Source organism: Gossypium arboreum, chromosome 12 (assembly GCF_025698485.1).
Source record: "Gossypium arboreum isolate Shixiya-1 chromosome 12, ASM2569848v2, whole genome shotgun sequence".
Taxonomy (NCBI): domain Eukaryota; kingdom Viridiplantae; phylum Streptophyta; class Magnoliopsida; order Malvales; family Malvaceae; genus Gossypium; species Gossypium arboreum.
Window position 1 is genome coordinate 94,091,748 of NC_069081.1, and position 21,730 is coordinate 94,113,477.

Consider the following 21,730-nt stretch of genomic DNA (forward strand, 5'->3'; position numbering starts at 1 on the left):
CGTTACAATACATTAGAAATTTAGTCCAAAGAAATACATATAAAATAAACATGAACATTTGACTGAAAGTCAAATTATACCCAAAAAAAATTAAACTCTAAAAATAATTCTAATAAGAATGTGAAAGTCACGTGTATAGAGTCACATCATTGGACACTCAGCAACCAAAACAAAATACAGATTGGTGTGTTGGATCTGACATTGACGATTTTATCCCTTAAAAAACCTGTAAAACCTCATAAAACATTGAATCTTCAAATTAAATGTAGAAAAAAAGGAGTAGGTTCAAGTTCGAAAAATTGAGTTACTATAAACTTGAGAATGCTAAGTCGCGAATGACTCGAAAAAACACAAGTCCTCATTGACTCAAAAAAGCCTTCTAAGGAGGAGTCAAGCGTCGAACGCCCAAGAAAATTACTATTTCGAGCAGCACATCCCTCCCATGCCAAAAAAAAGGAGGGTGGTTGGTGAAAGGTGAAGACACGACAATGGAGGTGGGAGAAAGTGACAGATGGAAAGAAAAGAAAAGACAAAAAAAAAAGGAGAAGAAAAAAAGGAAGAGTGAGTGAGAAAGGGATGCAAAAGAATGAGGCCAAAGAGCAACCCCGGTCGAAAAATAAAGAATGAGGACCGAAAGAAAAACCCTTAATAATCGAAATTTAGAGCATATCAGTATGAAGTTTACGGATCATACTTGAATTTTTCCATTCCTAATTAATTAAAATTTCTTTCAAAATGTTTATAAGAATTAAAAAAAAGTCTTCACTTATATAAAATGGTGGTTAAAATTTTTGCCAGACATCTATTTGACACGAGTTCAAGTCGTATGATCCCATCCCCATCCCTACCCCTAATATTATATAAAAGAAAACTAAAAAGAAATTCAAGCTATAGGTCATTAATCTGCCCTAAAAATTCTAAATGGGCCTCTAGAATGGGCTTCACTTGATGAGGTTAAATTAAAACCTGATCTTGAGTTTCCAAAGTAAAATGAGCTTCGGATTCATTTTCAATATTTTTATGTTCTTTTAAAGAACAAGAAAATTTAAAATGGACAATTACGCCTTAATAATCAATTAGATTTTAAAAATTATAAAATTATAAAAATTATTCCAAAATAAAATATTTAATTAGATTTAGAGAATTATAAAATGTTAAAAAATATTAATATATATGAAAATTATAAAATATTATATGAATACTATAAAATTTATAAATTATAGAAATTTTAAATAGATATAAATTTTAGAACTTCATAGAAATTATATTAAAATTATTAAAATGGTAAATAATTTATAAAAAATATAAATAAATTTTGTTGTTACGAAGGTTGGGATTTGATTTTGGTAATAATGAAATGGGGGATTAAAGTGTGATAGTGATTGGAGTTATAATGGGGTACCTTAGGAGCTTGAAAGGCAATGAATCTAGTGTTTGGTGACTTTAAGGATGTAGGTGATCAAACTTGTATGGTGTGTTGAGTAAAGGGTTTGAGAGATAGTGTTTGGTGACTTCAGGATTTAGGTGATTAGGCTTATACGGGGTGCTAAGCAATGAATGTTGATTTTCATAGGGGTTTAATTGATTGTCAACTTTTGATTAACAACTCAATTGATTGTGCTTTTCGATCATAAGTTCAATTGAAATTTTTTAAAATAGTTTTAGGGATTTTTTTATCCAATAATATAAAAATAATTATTAATTATGAAAAATGTATGAGAAATAGATTAATTACGTAAATAGGCATTCGTTACAGTGTTCTGATCGTGTCGCCTAACATATTGGCCGCACCAAACTAAAATGTGATGACCTAAAACATTCAGGGACTTGATATGTAAATTCTTCCCACCACATCATTTATGATCTCTTTTCAATTATTTAATAAAATTTCAGGAATTTTTCCATATCATTGACTATAATCTTGGTAAATTTTTTTATCTTGAACTCTGAAACATGAACATCGAATCTTAAACCTTGAATTTCAAATCAAAAACCCTAAATCTTAAACACGGAATCTCAAACTCTAAATAAAGAATCTTAAACTCGAACTCGAACTCAAACTCAAACTCAAACTCTAAACTTTATTTTAGGACTTAGGATTTGGTTTAGAATTAAGTTTAAGGTTAGAGATTCGAGATTCGAGATTCGAGATTCGATTGGAATGATATGATAAAAAAGATTTCATAAAATATTTTTTTCGAATTGTTTTTTCCTTAAAATTTTCCAATCTCCCATTCAAAGCCATATCAAAGAATTATGCGATGAACATATTCAGTACCGTTCATTTCTACCCAACTCAAGTCATCAAAATTGATAATACATACTCGAATTTTAGAGTCGATATCTAAAAAAGAAAATTGCAAATCATAAATATATAATAAATAAATAAATAAATAACAGAGCTGACAACACGAAGTAAGAGCATCTGTTAATTCACATGTGCATTTGGGACACTTGAAGAGACAAGTGGCGTGTTATTTTGTCTTTTTGACCTTTGCCTAACAGTTGCAACATGGGATGGTTACTTCATACTCTGCAAAATCATGGCATTTTCCTGGACACCACTAAACTAGACTAGGCCCAGTTTCTGTCCTCCATCCATAGTTCAAATATCCCTTATTCATAAATTAACATGATTCATACATTATAATCTTGTTAGGACTTTATATTTTTCTTGAATTCTTTCAAATATTCGAATTCAATATTCATGTAAATAAAAGGGATGTAATTTTAAAGAATGGAAAATTTTAATATATATATATATATATATATATATATCCAACAGGAGTAACATAAATTAAAAAAAAAAAACAGCAAAAATGTATAAATTGGAAGTATTGGGTTACAGCTATGCCCGCATTCTCTATACCCTTCACCTTCCCCACCATTATGGAAGAGGATAGGATTTAGGTTCAAGAATATTACCAAATTCGTATACTCCCCAGAATTTGATCTTTTGTGGTCCCTTTTTGATCTTTTCTTGGGCAAAATTAAAGTTTTATACTTGAACAACACATTCCCAATCTTATATAACTGTTAACTCATATATATATACTGGTGATTTTTGAGTGATTAGCCCCATCACATGCACATTGTGTTATGGCTTCATCTTCATACACCTACATCTCACTCATTGTATTGGTTCTTGTTATCTGTAATTATTCTTCAACAACTAGTGCTTCAAGTAATCCAGGCAGTGAAACAGAGTTCGAGAAATGGCTCGGTTGGAATGCCCGAAATCACAGAAGTAAACGGCTGGCGGCGGATCGATCCCTTGTTATGTCAGTTCTTGACGATAACCTCGTGATTGCGGAGAAGAACAACGTGATGATCAATGTTAGTCGAGATGGAAGTGGCGATTTCAAAACTATTAATGAAGCACTTAACAGCATCCCTTTACGTAACACCAGGAGAGTCATTTTGGTCATCAAACCAGGCATTTATAGGTACATACATATATATACATATTTGCATACATGTAAGATGTTGTTACTAGTTGTGACGAAGTTCAAATTTTGCAGGGAAAAGATCACTATCCCTAGAACAATGCCCTTCATTACATTTCAAGGTGATGCAAATAACCCACCAACCATAACCGGGAACGACACGGCGTCGAGTTCCAGTAAAGACGGAAGGCCATTGAAGACATTTCAAAGTGCAACAGTTGCTGTGGACGCAAATTATTTTGTGGCCATTAACATCAAGTTTGAGGTATATGCCACTAGCTATACAATGAAAGATAAATTAGTAAAAATTAACTTCATTGTTGGACCAAATGTTGTTTAATAATATACAGAACACAGTCCCACATACGATTGGATCCAAAGGGGGTCAAGCAGTAGCAGTACGCATATCAGGGACCAAAGCTGCATTTTACAACTGCAGTTTCTATGGGGACCAAGACACACTTTACGACCACAAGGGTCTCCATTACTTCAACAATTGCTTTATCCAAGGCTCCGTCGATTTCATTTTCGGCTACGGCAGGTCCCTTTACGAGGTCGGTCCATAAGCTACGCTTCCACCATGTTCATACATGTTCCTTAAAGTAAAACTACTGTTGTGTGCATTGCAGAACTGCTATTTGAACTCCATAGCCAAGAAAGTAGCCTCTCTCACGGCACAAAAGCGATCCAGTGCGTCAATGGCCAGTGGCTTTTCATTTAAAGATAGCGTGGTAACAGGCAATGGCACTGGCCTGGTTTACCTAGGTAGAGCATGGGGTGAATATTCAAGGGTTGTCTTCTCTTACACGTTCATGGACAAAGTGGTTCGTCCCCAAGGGTGGAGCGATTGGGGAAACCCTAAGCGTGATGAGTGAGTACAAATGCTATGATCAAATAATAATATAAATACTAAAGTGACAGTGCTGAAATCTTTGTGCTTGCGGTTGTGGTTGCAGTAGGGCTTATTATGGAGAATACAAGTGCAGTGGACCTGGAGCCAACTTAACAGGAAGGGTGCCATGGGCACGAATTCTTACAGATGAAGAAGCTGAGCCATTTTTAGGAACTTACTACGTTGAAGGAGACACTTGGCTCATCAATCCTTGATGACAACAAGCATATATTTAATACCAACCTATGGTTTTTTTTCATGAAGGATCAACTGAGGTTCTAAATCTAGATGGGTCTCTAAATATTTCTGCAAAACTGTTCATTTATATTTATTGTGTATGTTATTGTTGTAATAATGTTTACATGAAAGAACTTCAAAATGGTGAAGATCATGGAAAAAGCTGAATAAAGCCAGAAGATTGGATCGATCTTGGCATGTCTTTATAGTGTGTAACAAGCCTTGCGATGACCGTATACAAATTATACTTCGTCCTTATAATTTTAGCTGCTTTTAATTTTATTTTTTTTAGCAAATGAGACCAGCTTCATCGTTGGTATGTTTTGTCTTCACCCTCTATCTCGCTTTGTTGGGATGTTAAATTTTGTAAACCTATTAGCGAGAGATGTTCTAGCTCCGTAACACTATATTATTATACATTCATAATTATTCTACATCTTCACCTTTATTTGTTAGTTATCGCTAATAATTTCAATATATATAATCTCACTAATTCTAAAATATCAAGGTGAAATTAAGGGCAAACAATCATCAGAATTGTTCCATATCCATTTAAAAAACAAACACTGCCCTGTTGTTTAAAAAAAAAAATTCATTCAAAGTTAAAGGTATTCATGGACTAAACAAAGGTTCAATTTTTTAAAAAATTAAATTCAAGCTCAGTTTAATTCACTCAAATGTCACATTTTACTATTTTAAAAAATAAATTTAAATTTAATAATAAAATATATAAAATTTATTTTATATATTATTTATTAGTTAAAAAGGGTAAAATATGTGAGGCCAAGTTAGAATTGAAAAATCTTTTAACCCGTAATCACTTCTATTTAGAAATGGGAAAGTTAAAAAAATATGACGTAATTTGAGTTGAAGCGTATCCAATTGAAAGTGTGGAAATTTTAAATCAAATACTTATCGATTTTCATCTTTTAAAAATGATGATATGAATTAATTTGTGGGGAAACTTTTAGAAGTTACTGTTTGAATCTTGTACTCATTTCTGATAGCCCGTCCACAATTTTTGGAAAATGGGCCTAATCAAAGCCCACTAGGGGTTTTATAGGAAGAAGCTAACAAATTCTTCATTCAAAGAAATGTCACATTACACACTCAATACATACAAACTTGAATGCCTTACTGTGTTTTTATTAGGAAGAAATGAATATGAATAAGATTTTAAGGTTAATTTATTAAATAAATTTAATATAAACAAATTTTATTTATATATGATTAAACTCATTTAATAAATTATTTAAGATTCGTTTAATCATTTAAAGTTTATTTAATATCCGGTTATTATATATTTATTATTTTATTATAGTAGTTTATGCACTTTTCTTTATACAATCTTAAGAGTGAGAATGAGAGTAACATGGTTTGAATATGTTTAAAATGGATCAAATGATTGATAATCAATGTATTTTTTGTTGCAGCTACTATGAAAGTAGGAATCATATATATATATATATATATATATATATATATAAACAAATTTGTTTAATTCTATTGACATTTATATTTTAATATTTTATATATATTTATTTATTACTAATCAACATGTACATAATCTTTTAAATAAATAAACATAAATACAAATTTGAAATTTTGCAACCCAAGTTCAACCTTTTTAAGCCATGTTTTACTTTTAAGCAAATGCTTTAAATAAGCAAACAACATCATTAGTTATCCTAAAAACAATGTTTTCAAGATTTTCAAGAATCAAAAAGCTTGTTATACATTGATGTGGAATACATAATATATATAAAACCATTAAATTTTCTTCACTGAAAATTATGTAAAAGGAAATTTTCTTCTTTTTTTTAATGGTAGATGTTGGATGCTGATTAGTATGTCATCAACATAAAGTTATTCAATCTTTTAAATTATTCTATCAACTACTTTAATTAGATTATGCACTAATGATATATATATATATATATATATATATATATATATATATATATATATATATATATATATATATATATATATATATATATATTTCTTATTCATTCTTATATAAAAATAGCATTACGATTCTTAGTTTTTGTTTTTTGATACAATGCTTAAAACTATTCATAACTCATCCCTAACCCTTAAAAATAAAAAGATAATTCGTTTCAATACACTTGAACCCACGTCCTCCTACATTAACAATAATATCAATGCCAACTGAGCTAAAATTCAATCAGCTTAATGTATTACAAATTAAAAGAAATGATACATGGGAAGAGATATAAAATTATACGAAAAGTATCTTTTAGAGATAAATATATGAAATGATTTTAAAGCACTTAAAAGGGTGTTTTCAAATGCTAATTATCTCTCAAGATACGCATGCAACGGTTTAAACTTTAGTAAATTAAATATCTTTTTATTTTAAATGATGAAGGTTTTTTATATTCATTATTTAAGATGGTTTTTCTTTACTTTAAATTTACCTATTTTATTACTAAAATATCCTAAAATTAAATTAATTTTTTTAAAATTTTACCTTAAAACCCTAAATGATAAACTTAAATTTGTTTGAGTCCAAAAGGAACTAGAGTTACCTTTTTCTCTTTTTAGATATTGTAATCCAAATGGAACATATTTTATCTTAAAACCCTAAATGATAAACTAAATTCCATGTGTTTTAACTGTGATTCTTTAAAATTAAAATGAATACGAATTTATATAATGAAGTGAATTAAATTAAAACTTGAATTTGAAAAGGGCATTCCATAATTAAAACAATCAACGAGACCATCTTTCAGTAATTTTGGTAACGATCTCGTTAATTTTTTAATATTGAAATGTTATCTTATTTGAAAACAAATCAGAAATATTTAATGAATATGCATAATATCGCGATTAAATGCGTGCAAACTTGATAGCTCCAGATAAATAACATCTCAAACGCACTCGTATCAACATCATGAAATTTAACTATATTTCAAAAAATAATAATAAATGCACGTGTATTTAAGATTTTTTTATATAAAGCCTAGAACTATCCATAGCCCCTTATCAACTCTTAAATAGGAGGGTAATGTGTTGTAGCACACTTAAATTCTATATCCTCCTACACTAATAATAATTTTGATACCATTTGAGCTAACACTTATTTCTTTTAATGTGTATACTAACTATCGAAACCATTTTTTTGAAATCGACTTTTTACTTTAAAAAAATAAATGGGAGTCGCTACCAATTTTTTTTATTAGGTGTGATCAGGTCACCTCGTAGTTTGATCGTTTTAATAAGATGTTCAATTTATTAAAAAAATACTTTTTTGGTCTACTAAAATCCAGAAAACGGGTTCGGGTGTCGGTTACTTACGAGGAATGATTAGCATCCTCGTAACGCTCAAAATTAGTACATGATTGATTAATTCATTTCTTAGTGTCGAAAGTTGAAAACTTGGAAATAGTTTAAAGTACGATCCCTCTTTGGACTAATGTTAATTTTACCTAAAAATTGCTTGAATAAATCTAAAAGTATGTTTAAGACCCTCTTATCTCGAGGCAACGAAATGTCACATCCCGTAAGTTAGGACACGACACTTTGAATCCTTGAGAATAAGTTTGCCTTTATTTTTTATTTGAAATCTTATGTATTTTAATTTTGAAAGATATTTGGTTATTCAAGTTCAACGAGAAAATCGAAACCCCTTAAGTTAGGGTATGATTTCTCGAATCTCCCAAATACGAAACATTGCCTATTTTTAAAAATTTGTTTTGAATAATAATAGGTGTAATATTAAAACGATAGGTATTTATCTCATTTTGGGGTATAATATAAAAGTGACTAATTACATTTAAACATAATGCATGATGTAGTAATTTTAAAATGGTTATACGGATAGAATATTTAAATGACCTATAATAAGTGAATAAAGAAATGCCATGATAATATCAATGTAACTATAACAATAGTAAGAATATTAATCCATGGTATAAAATAAATAAAGTGATAAAAATAAAAATAAATAAATAATAAAATTCTAGATGCCTTATGACGATTATAAACATAAATGATGTGAGAATGATAAAAGAAATTACAAAGTAGTAAAAATAAGTTAAAAAATAATGATAATAAATGAATAAAATGTACAAATAAAAATTATAAATAATCTAATTTTGAAAATATATAAAAGGGGATAATAAATAAATAGATGAACAAATAATAATAAAATAGTAATAACAATGAAAGCATAGAAAAAAAATCGGTGAAAGGAAATAAAAATATTAATATAAAAATAACGGAATAATAAATAAATGAATAGAAGGTTTGAAACAAAAATAAATAAATGAATAATATATAAATAAATGAGTAAATGAATGAAATAAATGGAATAAGGAATAAATTAAAAAGTAGTTGAATAAATAAATAATGTAATTAAAATAAAAGGTCTTAATAGTAGCTTAAATGAAATTACAAGGACAAATTGAATAAAATAAAACAAAAGGGCTAAAATGTAAATAATAAAATAATTAAAATAGGGTCAAGGACTAAAATGGAATGCGAAAAAATGAATGAGGATTAAACATGAAATTATACCGAATCCCTTAAACACAGTGTTCTATAGGGACTAAAAAGAAATAAAAATAAAATTACAAGGTATAAATTTAAAAAACAAAAGGGCTAGATTAAAAGAAATTTAAAATCAGAAGGGCCAGGACCGCAGATAACCCATAGGATGTGAAAACACGCGGATCTTGGCTATTTTCAGGTCAGGTTTGTGGGTTGGCAAAACGACATCGTTTCAAGTTTTTGTCCAGTTAAAATGGTCCAAGGACCAAATTAAAACAAAACTAAAAATAAGTGGCTAAATAAAAAATAAAGAAATAAGATAAGACTAAATCGAAATGAATCGCAAAAGCGGAAGGACTGAAAGCTCAAATAACGTATTCGTCCAAAACACATGGATCCTCTGAGCAAGTCAGGTCGGCGCGCAGATCTTAGGGGTGAAATGACGTCGTTTTAGGGCTATTGTAGCCAGCCTTAAATGACGCCGTTTAATAGGCCTATAAAAGTCAATTTTTTTAAAAAAAATTCATTCCCCTTTCAGAAAAAAACACTCTCTCAACTTTCTTCCCCTCTCCAAGCTCCGGCCATCATTCTAACCGTCGACCACCGTGGCAACCGCCGGCCGACGGTGACAGCGCCGCCTCACATGATGGCTGAAGAACCCAAAATTTCATTTTTGGCCCCCTTTTTAAAGGATAAGTCCTCCTTTTCAAAAAAAATTTAAAAAAAAACAACCGTAAGAATTTGGGTTCTTTTAACAGTCTCGCCATCCGTTTCAATGGACTCCAAATTGAACCCTAACGGGTTTTGGGTTTTCGACGCGGGGAGAGCTGTCGACAGTGGCGTGATAGGTAAGTTACGATATTTTCTTTTCTGTTTTTGTTTTTATATATATATTTATCAAAATAGATTTGTAAGAAAAAACTGAAATAAAAAAAAAATCACCTTTTTTGCCTTGAGTTCTCTTTTTTTTTATTAATCTTATCTGTAAAAAAATACATTGATAATTTCGTGGCTTTTATAGCCAATATTACATTGTTTATTCCACTGTTTGTTGCTACTGTTTTCTTTCATTTCTGCTACTATCTCTGCTTCTATTGTCCTTTTTCTTCTCATTTCTTGCAAATAGCAGAGTCAACGGAGAGGAGACCCTTGGCTATTTTGGTGAAACAGCGGCAGAAAGGATGTTAGGCCTCAGGATGAGGCGCGCTGATGTGGCATGAGAGCAGCGACGCCAGAAACCCTAGGGTTTCTGGCTTCTGCCGAAATTATTTAAGTTATGGGCCTATTTGGGCTTAGTTTTTTTCTTTGGGCTTGTAAGAAAACTTGGACTGTTAATTTTTGTTTTTTATTTGTTTAGTCTGTTTAGGGCCCGGACAAATTGGGCCTACTACAGCTGCCCCTCTTTACTCGTTGTCGTGTAACGAGAATGGAGCAAAGACTTTTAATAAGGACCAACTTTACCCGGCCTCACCGAATCTTGACTTTTTGGTACTCATCTTCTTCAAGTATCCTCTTTCTAACCCACTACAACTTCAGAGGTGTAGAATTTGTCGCTTCAATCTACTCCACTACATCCTTAATGAGATAAGATTAGTAGCTTCAATCTATTCCACTACAACTTCGGGGAGATAAGATTCACTATCTTTAATCTGCTCCACTGCAAATTTAGGGAGATAAGACTTGTAACTTCAATCTGCTCCATTATAGCTTTAGGGAGATAAAGTTTATAGCTTTAATCTGCTCTACTGCAATTTCAGAGAGATGAGATTTGCTATCTTTAATCTGCTCCACTGTTACTTCAGGGAGATCAGATTCACTATGTAGCTTCAACCTGTCCCACTGCAACTTCAGGGAAATGAGACTTGCTATCTTCAATTTGCTCCACTGCAACTTCAGAGATATGAGACTTGTGGTTTTAATCTGCTTCACTGTAACTTCAGGAAGATAAGATTAGTGACTTCAACCTGCTCCACTGCAACTCCATGGAGATAAGGTTTATAGCTTTAACCTGCTCTACTGCAACTTCAAAGAGACAAGATTTACTATTTCCAATTTGCTCCACTGCAACTTTAGGGAAATAAGATTAGTGGCTTTAATTTGCTCCACTGCAACTTCAGGGAGATAAGATTTGTGGCTTCAATCTGCTCCACTGCAACTTCAGGGAGATAAGATTTGCCATAATGATCTCAACCTATCCCACTGCAACTTCAGGGGTATAGGATTTATGGTTACTCCGATCTTGTTACACCATTCTCTGGGCATGTGACCTGTAAAATCCATTTTAAGGGCCTATTTATGCCTAGTGATTAGGATGTCATGATCAGGATGAATCAAATGTTTCTAACTAGATGCGTATGAATGATTTTTGCATGAATGCAGAATGTCGTTTTTCGAGAATAATCCCTTTTTAATGCTTAGGTTAACACTGTTCGTTGTTCACCAAGGTACTATCACTGACGTATTACCTTGCCCTCTTGTTCAGCTGGTATCTTTGATAGAAAATCCGAAGAAATAGTCACAATTTAGACTATTCTTTCTTAAACCTTTCCAACTCTTAGATTTGGTTAGTTCTGACTAGTGGTCCTGTTTCAGGTTCTTATACTATTTATGTAATACCCCAAAAATATTTTACAGTAAGATATTATTCTTGATATAGTAAAATAAGAAAATAAAGTGACAAAAAGGGAAATTTTGAGTTATGTCAATATTGGGAAGTATATTATGATATATTAATCCATGAAATGACTAAATTGTAAAAGAGAGAAAAGTTTTGTTGCACAAGAGTAAATACTCAAAATTTGAGGGGTTAAAGTGTAAATATGAAAATTTTGAAGGACCAATAGTGTAAATATTATAAGGGAGGAATGATCTAGAAACTAAGGAAAATGGATGAATTAGGACCAAATTGAATAGGTAAAGAACTACGAGGGACTAAAATGCAATTTTACCAAATTAAATGATGACTCAATGATGGAATTTTAAAAGATAATGAAGGGAAAAATGATCAATTGGAAAAGAAAGAAATCTAGAAAGTAATAATGTTGCTAAAGATATTTTTAAATTTTATAATTATTTAATTAGATAAATATTATTTTATTAATATTTTAATAAGATATTTTATTATTATTTTATTAGTATATAAAGAAAGAAAGATGAGGAATTCTCATCCATCTTTCCCATGCAAAACCAACGTGAGAAGAAGAAGAAAAGAAGTTTTCATTTCTTTACAATTTGGTCCTTTTACCAAAAATTCATCATTTTCACCCAAAAATCAAAAGAATTTCCATAGCTACCAAGAGAGAGAAATGTTAAGGATACTATGGGAAGTTAGAATATCAAGTTGGATTCAAGAAATGGAAGCTGAAGGAGAGAGAAAATCAAGATGAATATTGAAATCAATAGAACAAGGTAAGAACATCATGATTTCAATGTATTTTTAAGTTTGATATTATTGAAAAAGCATGGGATTAATGTTAATGTAGAATTTCCTTACATATGGTCCTATGTTCTTGATATGTTAGTGAAGATAAAATAAGAGAAAGTGATGAAAAATTGTGTAGAAAAAGAAAATAAAGGTGTTATAAACATGGTAAATAAACATCTTGCACTAAAACAGTTTTGGATAGCAACAGTAGTCTAACTTTGAAAAATCACCCAAACTTTTAAAAATCAAATTATAGGATGAATAAAATATTAAATTAAATCTTATTTAGCCTAGTTTCTTATAGAATAAATTATGTAAGCAATGGAATTGTGAATCATGAGATATAATAAATTTTGTGAGACAAGGTTAGAATGATTTCGGGTTCCCCTGTTCTGACTTTGGAAAATCATAAAAAATTGGATAAAAATAATTAGAGGCTTAAATTTATATTTTTAGAACCCTAAATGAGTATATTTTCAATATAAATAAATGAGAACATCATTTGAATTCTGCACGAGGAGATAATTAATTTTTAGTGAAGAAGGGTCAGAACTGTTAGATAGCAGAATAGGTGTAACTTTAAAGAATAAACTGTACTTATTTGCTATACGAAAAATTCTTAAAATTTTATGGTAATACTATATATGAGTCTAGTTTCAGGAAAAATTCACGGATCTTAATTTAGACTTCTATAGCTCCAGATATAAATAATTTAGTGACTATGACACAGATGGACAACTTGAATATTCATAAAAGTAAATAATAAAAATTATAGATAATGTTACTTACAAGTGTGTTATATACATTAAGGATATGGAATGGAGAGGAGGAGGAAAATATATATGAATATTCAGCTGGCATGGCTAATTTGCATGTTTTAGGCTTAGGGACTAAATTGAATAAAAGTAAAACTTAAGGGGGCAATTTTGTAAAAATGTCAAAAATGACCAAATTGAAGGGAATGAATTGTTTTATTATCAAAATTAATAAATTGAATGAAATTATCAATTTAAGATCAGGTGAAAATTGTGAAAATGTTAAATTACCAAAATGCCCCTGAATCTTGATATTTCTGCAATTTCGCCAGGTAAGTTCGTATAACTTGAATTATATTCTTAAATGCTTGAAATGAATGTTATTGATGTGAATATGATTTGAATGTTCATTGTATGAAAATTGATAAAACATTGATATATTTGATAAAAAGGGGAAGAAATCCCTGTTGAATGAATGGAAAATTCGATGGATCTCTGAAAAGGAATTGACGATAAAAAGGATCTAGCCCAGACGGGTGATCCTATCCTGATATAGTCCTCCCGAAGAATACGTGTAAAATGGATTTAGCCCGGACAGGTAATCCAAATTAGGGTTTGAATTTAGCCTGGACTGGTAATTTAGATCCAAGCTCATTAAAGTAATTGTCGTTGCAGGGGATTTAGCCTGGACTGGTAATCCCGACAATAATCTATGAGTTTATATTACAGGGGATTTAGCCTGGACTGGTAATCCCGCTATAAGGATGAGGTTCGCGGAAGTGTGTTTTCTGAAATGAAATGTGTAAGACCATGGTTGAAAGATACCATGGCAACATGATATGAAATGTGTAAGACCATGGTTGAAAGATACCATGACAACGTAATATGAAAAGAATAAAATCATGGTTGAAAGATACCATGGCAACGTGACATGAAAAGAATAAGACCATTATTGAAAGATACCATGGCAGCGTGACATGAAATGAATAAGACCATGGTTGAAAGATACCATGGCAATGTGACATGAAATGAACAAGACCATGGTTGAAAGATACCATGGCAATGTGACATGAAATGAACAAGACCATGGTTGAAAGACATTATGGCATCATGTCAAAGATAAATAAGACCGTGGATGGGAGACGCTATGGCATCTGTTGAACAATTGATATTCAGGTAATATGTATCAGATGACGAACGGTTATATGAAACGGTTGTGTGAAATGTTTACAAGAACTGTTCATATGAAAATATATGTACAAAATAGTTGTATGAAATAATTATGAAGATAGATAAACGAAATAAGTATAAGTATATGGAATATAATTTATGTTAAGTTTGATATAAGCCATTACCTAAATAAATATACATAAAATATATGGAAATGATGGAGCATGAAATATTGATATAATGAAATGAATGATATATACTTATGAAGAAATGGTAAGAGAATGATATGTTTCATGACATGTACATATATGATTATCTTTGATATGTTGATACAAGGAAATTAAGTAAAGACAATTATTAAACTCAAGTGTGACATGTCAAGAAAATAAGTATATCAATGTTGAATTTATATGAAATATGTACTAGTATACTAACAATGTTGTTGTTTGATGCTTATACAAGTGTCTAGTTGTTGATTGAATGGTAATATATTTATTTATAAGATGCATTGAATCGATAAGCATTTAATTGAATTTTTTTAGGTGATTTGAAAATTCTAGTAATGTTCCGAAACCCTGTTTCGACGACGGATACGGGTTAGAGGTGTTACATTTAGTGGTATCAGAGTTACGGTTTAGTCGGTTCTCAGACCAAACGTAGTATATGTGAAGTCTAAAAACACATCATTATAATATGTGATAGTGTGATATCTCTCGACTCTGATGAAATTTGTTTTACTTATAGAAAGAGATACCTTTCAACCAAGCTAATTCCGATAATGCTAAAAGCAATACTCAAGTATATGAGTAGAAAGTTGATTATGATGAATCGGTACAAAAAAAAGGGTATGAATAAATGTTTTTTAATACATGTCGATGATGAATATTATGTTATATGTATTATTAAAAGCAAATTATATTACTACATGAAATATTATGCTGATGACTAAATTACAAAATATGTAAAAGTAATATATAAAGTACATGATAAAGATTATTAGAGAATTATGGATGAATAGTAAATTTTGAAATATATTACATGTATTGAAGATATAGAAGATATAAGTATATGAATTATTGGTACAAGGATTAAATTGTAAAGCATGTAAAAGTATTATGCGAAAGGTGTAAAAGTGATATGCGTGCATGAAATAATTTGCCCAAGTAGACAAGATTAGAACTACTAGGATATTAAGGGACCTCAGCATGCTCTCTGATTACTAGCACATTAGTGCTCTCTGATTATTAGCACATTTAGCATATCCGTACTCTTTGTGTAGCACTTCAGTGTTCTCTGTTTAATAGTGCATAATAATGCACCTATGTATAAGTCCCGTATATCTGAAGTGTTCTATCTAGTCTACTGGGCCTCTGCTAAGTAAAAAGTAAACAATTTTCGTTACGAGGTAAATGATTATCTCTGAGTAAAAATGTTAGTTATGATGAAGCAGAACTCGTAAAAGTACGGATAAATGTTTTATAGTACTTGAGAATGATAAATGTTATATGAGTAAATACATTAAAATTAAATTATGAGGCTTTACGATCTATACCCCTTTACTAGTACAGTTATATGCAATAAAATTCATGAGATTTATATTGATTAAGTTCAGCAGTGGAAAGTGAAAAGTTCAATGGTTGAACAATTGATAATGCAGTCGGAACTGAGAATAAGTTAATAAGTAAAGATGGGTTCTGAATAGATATATCAGATTTTTCTTAAACTAGTTGAGATATACAGTATCGCTGTTAAAGAAAGAAGTTATTTATGCGAAAATCGATTTATTCAAATATGGTATTTACAGAATAGTTAACTGAAAATTTCTTCCGAATTAGTTTTTTTTAAGTGAAGTGAATGATGTGAAATTATTGATGACTATACTAATCAATAGATTGGTGAATAAATTGCAAAAATATTTGAATATAGCCGTTATAATTGGGTATATTATAGTAAATTTTTGGGATTTTATATGGGTATCTTATATGTACTGATATTTTCAAAGGCATATGCAACTGTTCATGTTTGGATGCTATAATCAATATATGGAAAGGTTGGATAAATATGCTAATAAACAGAAATTATCGCAAGTCTGATTGATTCACAAGTGGTATTACTCTATCTTTCTTTGGTTTTCCAAGCCAATATATGTGATAAAACACTTGATAATAAGATTCATATGATATTATCTTCTATGTCTGTTGGTAAAAGTTCTGAGAGGCAAATGTGAAATATTGAATTGAAAATAAAATGTGAAATGAAAGGATAGAGAATGGATATAAATGATAAACTAGGTAAATATGTGCAGAAAGAAACTATAGAATTATAGAAACAATGAAATTCATGATTAAAAGAAAATAAGGAAATTTCGAGGACAAAATTTATTTTAAGGGGGAGAGAAATGTAATGCCCCGAAAATTTTTTACAGTAAGATATTATTCTTGATATAGTAAAATAAGAAAATAAAGTGAAAAAAAGGGAAATTTTGAGTTATGTCAATATTGGAAAGTATATTATGATATATTAATCCAAGAAAGGACTAAATTGTAAAAGTGAGAAAAGTTTTGTTGCATAAGAGTAAATACTCAAAATTTGAAGGGTTAAAGTGTAAATATGAAAATTTTGAAGGACCAATAGTGTAAATATTTTAAGGGTGGAATGATCTAGAAACTAAGGAAAATGGATGAATTAGGACCAAATTAAATAGGTGAAGAACTATTAGGGACTAAATTGCAATTTTACCAAATTAAATGATGACTCAAGGATGAAATTTTAAAAGATAATGAAGGGCAAAATGGTCAATTAGAAGAGAAAGAAATCTAGAAAGTAATAATGATGCTAGAGATATTTTAAATTTTATAATTATTTAATTAGATAAATATTATTTTATTAATATTTTAATAAGATATTTTATTATTATTTCATTAGTATATAAAGAAAGAAAGATGAGGAATTCTCATCCATCTTTCCCATGCAAAACCAACGTGAGAAGAAGAAGAAGAAAAGAAGTTTTCATTTCTTTACAATTTGGTCCTTTTACCAAAAATTCACCATTTTCACCCAAAAATCAAAAGAATTTCCATAGCTACCAAGAGAGAAAAATGTTAAGGAGACTATGGGAAGTTAGAATATCAAGCTGGATTCAAGAAATGGAAGTTGAAAGAGAGAGAAAATCAAGATGAAGATTGAAATCAATAAAACAAGGTAAGAACATCATGATTTCAATATATTTTTAAGTTTGATATTATTGAAAAAGCATGGGATTAATGTTAATATAGAGTTTCCTTACATATGGTCTTATGTTCTTGATATGTTAGTGAAGAGAAAATAAGAGAAAGTGATGAGAAATTGTGTAGAAAAAGAAAATAAGGGTGTTATAAACATGATAATTAATATCTTGCACTAAAACAGTTTTGGATAGCAACAGTAGTCTAATTTTGAAAAAGCACCAAAAATTTTAAAAATCAAATTATAGGATGAATAAAATATTAAATTAAATATTATTGAGTCTAGATTCTTATAGAATAAATTATGTAAGCAATGGAATTGTAAATCATGAGATATAATAAATTTTGTGAGACAAGGTTAGAATGATTTTAGGTTACCCTGTTCGACTTTAGAAAATCATAAAAATTGGATACAAATAATTAGGGACTTAAATTTATATTTTATAATTCTGAATGAGTCTATTTTTAATATAAATAAACAGTAACATCATTATAATTCTGCACAAGGAGATAATTAATTTTAAGTGAAGAAGGGTCAGAACTGTTAGACAGCATAACAGGTGTAACTTTAAAGAATAAACTGTATTTATTGGCTGAACTAAAAATTCTAAAAATTTTATGGTAAGACTATATATGAGTCTAGTTTCAGGTAAAATTAGCAGATCTTAATTTAGAGTTCTATAGCTCCAGATATAAATAATTTAGTGACTATGACACAGATGGACAACTTGAATATTCATAAAAGTAAATAATAAAAATTATAGATAATGTTACTTACAAGTATGTTATGTACATTAAGGATGTGTAATGGAGAGGAGGAGGACGAAAATATATATGAATATTCATCTAGCATGGCTAATTTCCATGTTTTAGGCTTAGGGACTAAATTGAATAAAAGTAAAACTTAAGGGGCAATTTTGTAAAAATGTCAAAAATGACCAAATTGAAGGGAATGAATTGTTTTATTATCAAAATTAATAAATTGAATGAAATTATCAATTTAAGATCAGGTGAAAATTGGGAAAATGTTAAATTACCAAAATACCCTTGAATCTTGATATTTCTGCAATTTCGCCAGGTAAGTTCATATAACTTGAAGTATATTCTTAAATGCTTGAAATGAATGTTATTGATGTGAATATGATTTGAATGTTCATTGTATGAAAATTGATAAAACATTGATATATTTGATAAAAAGGGGAAGAAATATCTGTTGAATGAATGGAAAATTCGATGGATCTCTGAAAAGGAATTGACAGTAAAAAGGATCTAGCCCGGACGGGTGATCCTATCTTGATATAGTTCTCCCGAAGAATACGTGTAAAAAGGATTTAGCTCGGACTGGTAATCCAAATTAGGGTCTGAATTTAGCCTGGACTGGTAATTCAGATCCAAACTCATTAGAGTAATTGTCGTTGCAAGGGATTTAGCCTGGACTGGTAATCCCGACAATACTCTATGAGTTTATATTACAGGGGATTTAGCCTGGACTAGTAATCCCGCTGTAAGGATGAGGTTCGCGAGAGTGTACTTTTTGAAATGAAATGTGTAAGACCATGGTTGAAAGATACCATGGTAACATGATATGAATTGTGTAAGACCATGGTTGAAAAATACCATGGAAACGTGACATGAAAAGGATAAGACAATGGTTGAAAGATACCATGGAAACGTGACATGAAAAGAATAAGACCATGGTTGAAAGATACCATGGCAACATGATGGGAAATGAATAAGACCATAGTTGAAAGATACCATGGCAGCGTGACATGAAATGAATAAGATCATGGTTGAAAGATACCATGGCAACGTGACATGAAATGAACAAGACCATGGTTGAAAGATACCATGGCAACATGACAAAAAATGAGTAAGACCATAGTTGAAAGGCACTATGGTATCATGTCAAAGATAAATAAGATCGTGGATGGGACACGCTATGACATGTGTTGAACAATTGATATTCAGGTAATATGTATCAGATGACGAATGGTTATATGAAATGGTTGTGTGAAATGTTTACAAGAACTGGTCATATGAAAATATATGTACAAAATAGTTGTATGAAATAATTATGAAGATAGATAAACGAAATAAGTATAAGTACATGGAATATAATTTATGTTAAGTTTGATATAAGCTATTACCTAATAAATATACAAAAATATATGGAAATGATGGAGCATGAAATATTGATATAATGAAATGAATGATATATACTTATGAAGAAACAAGAAGAGAATGATATGTTTCATGACATGTACATATATGATTATCTTTGATATGTTGATACAAGGAAATTAAGTAAGTAAAGACAATTATTAAACTAAAGTGTGACATGCCGAGAAAATAAGTATATCAATGTTGAATTTATATGAAATATGTGCTAGTATACTAACAATGTTGCTATTTGATGCTTATACAAGTGCCAAGCTGTTGATTGAAAGGTAATATATTTATTTATAAGATTCATTGAATCGATAAGTATATAATTGAATTTTTTTAGGTGATCTAAAAATTCTAATAATGCTCTGAAACCCTGTTTCGACGACAGATACCGGTTAGGGGTGTTACAATTTAGAAAACTTTCAGAGTATTATGCAAGAAATCCTTTTACTTGAATATTATTAGTCCATTAATCGTTATGTCAATGAAAAATGCTTGAAAATGATTATCACAATGGTTAAAAGGGATTTTATTAAGAGAAAATATTAAAATGGATAAATTAATCAAAGATAGCAAACATTGCTAAAATACAAAATGAATGATATGAAAATAGGTTCCCTAGATATCATAGCATGAGCTTTTTCACGTGAACTTCTCGAGAACCCTTTTGAACTTGATATGTGTTTCAGAGATCAAAATACTTTGTTGATACCCCTAGACGTAGCATCTCTCCTCCTTGTTCATTCAGGGATAACAAGACTACCACATGCCCCATCTTTGATCAAAATTTTTGAATTGCCATTTTTCTGGATTTTTAATTCAAAACCCATTTTGTCTCAATACGCCCTTTGCGGGTTTTCGCCTCGGTCTCTCCTTTTTTTTAAGTGAAATATTTATTAACTGAGTCTGAATTCACAGGATTAGGCAAGTTCTTACCATCCATCTAGGTCAAAATCAGCGCTCCTACAGAAAAGGATTTCTTTACCATATAAGGTTCTTTCTAGTTTGGCATCCACTTTTCTCTTAAATCCTTTTGTATGGGCAGGATATCTTTCAATACCAGGTCTCCCTTATGGAAGTCTCTGGGACGAACCTTTTTTTTGCAAGCTCGCATCATTCACTTTTGGTACATTTGACCATGACAAATGGCTTTCAACCTTTTTTCTTCAATTAAGTTTAGCTGATCATGTCGAGATTGGATCCATTCTACTTCATCTAACTTCAATTCTACCAAAACTCGGAGTGAAGGAATCTCGACTTTAATGGGTAAAACTGCCTCTATTCTATAAACCAAAGAGAAAGGTGTTGCCCTGATTGAGGTCCTAACAGATGTTCGATAAGCATAGAGGGCAAATGGTAATTTCTAATGCTAATATTTATAAGTCTCAGTCATTTTCCCTATGATCTTCTTAATGTTCTTGTTGGCTACCTCCACCGCACCATTTATTTTTAGGCGATATAGCGACGAGTTGTGGTGTTTGATCTCGAATTGACTACAGACCTCCGCTATCATACTGTTGTTCAAGTTCAATACATTGTCAGATACGATCCTTTCTGGCATTTTGTACTGACATATGATCTCTTTCTTCAAGAATTTTCTAACTTTCGACTTCGTGACATTAACGTAAGAAGTGGCCTCTACCCGCTTGGTGAAGTAATCGATGACCATAAAGATGAATCGATGCCCATTAGAAAATTTTGGTGTTATCGACCCAATGACATCAATGCCCCACATAGAGAAAGGCCTTGGAGAAGTCATGACGTGAAAAGGCGAAGGAGGCACATAAATTTTGTCTCCATAAATTTGGAACTTATGACATCTATTGGCGTAATTAATACAATCCTCTTCCATGGTAGATCAATAATACCCGAATCTAATGATCTTTCTATTCATCATAAAA

General features: G+C 30.5%; 1 protein-coding gene across 2 annotated transcripts; it reads left to right on the plus strand.

Annotated features, from left to right (window-relative positions):
* The first annotated feature begins 2,906 nt into the window (after nucleotides 1-2,906).
* Nucleotides 2,907-4,836, plus strand: LOC108478621 (probable pectinesterase 53). 2 transcript variants are annotated; one of them, XM_017781091.2, is made up of 5 exons: nucleotides 2,907-3,446; nucleotides 3,522-3,711; nucleotides 3,797-4,000; nucleotides 4,076-4,317; nucleotides 4,403-4,836. In XM_017781091.2, exons 1-5 carry the CDS (start codon nucleotides 3,100-3,102, stop codon nucleotides 4,551-4,553), a joined length of 1,134 nt encoding a protein of 377 aa, XP_017636580.1. In that variant the 5' UTR covers nucleotides 2,907-3,099; the 3' UTR covers nucleotides 4,554-4,836. The 2 variants fall into 2 exon arrangements, with proteins under 2 accessions (XP_017636580.1, XP_017636581.1); XM_017781092.2 differs by having other exon boundaries at nucleotides 2,940-3,446; nucleotides 4,406-4,836.
* The last annotated feature ends 16,894 nt before the right edge of the window (nucleotides 4,837-21,730 follow it).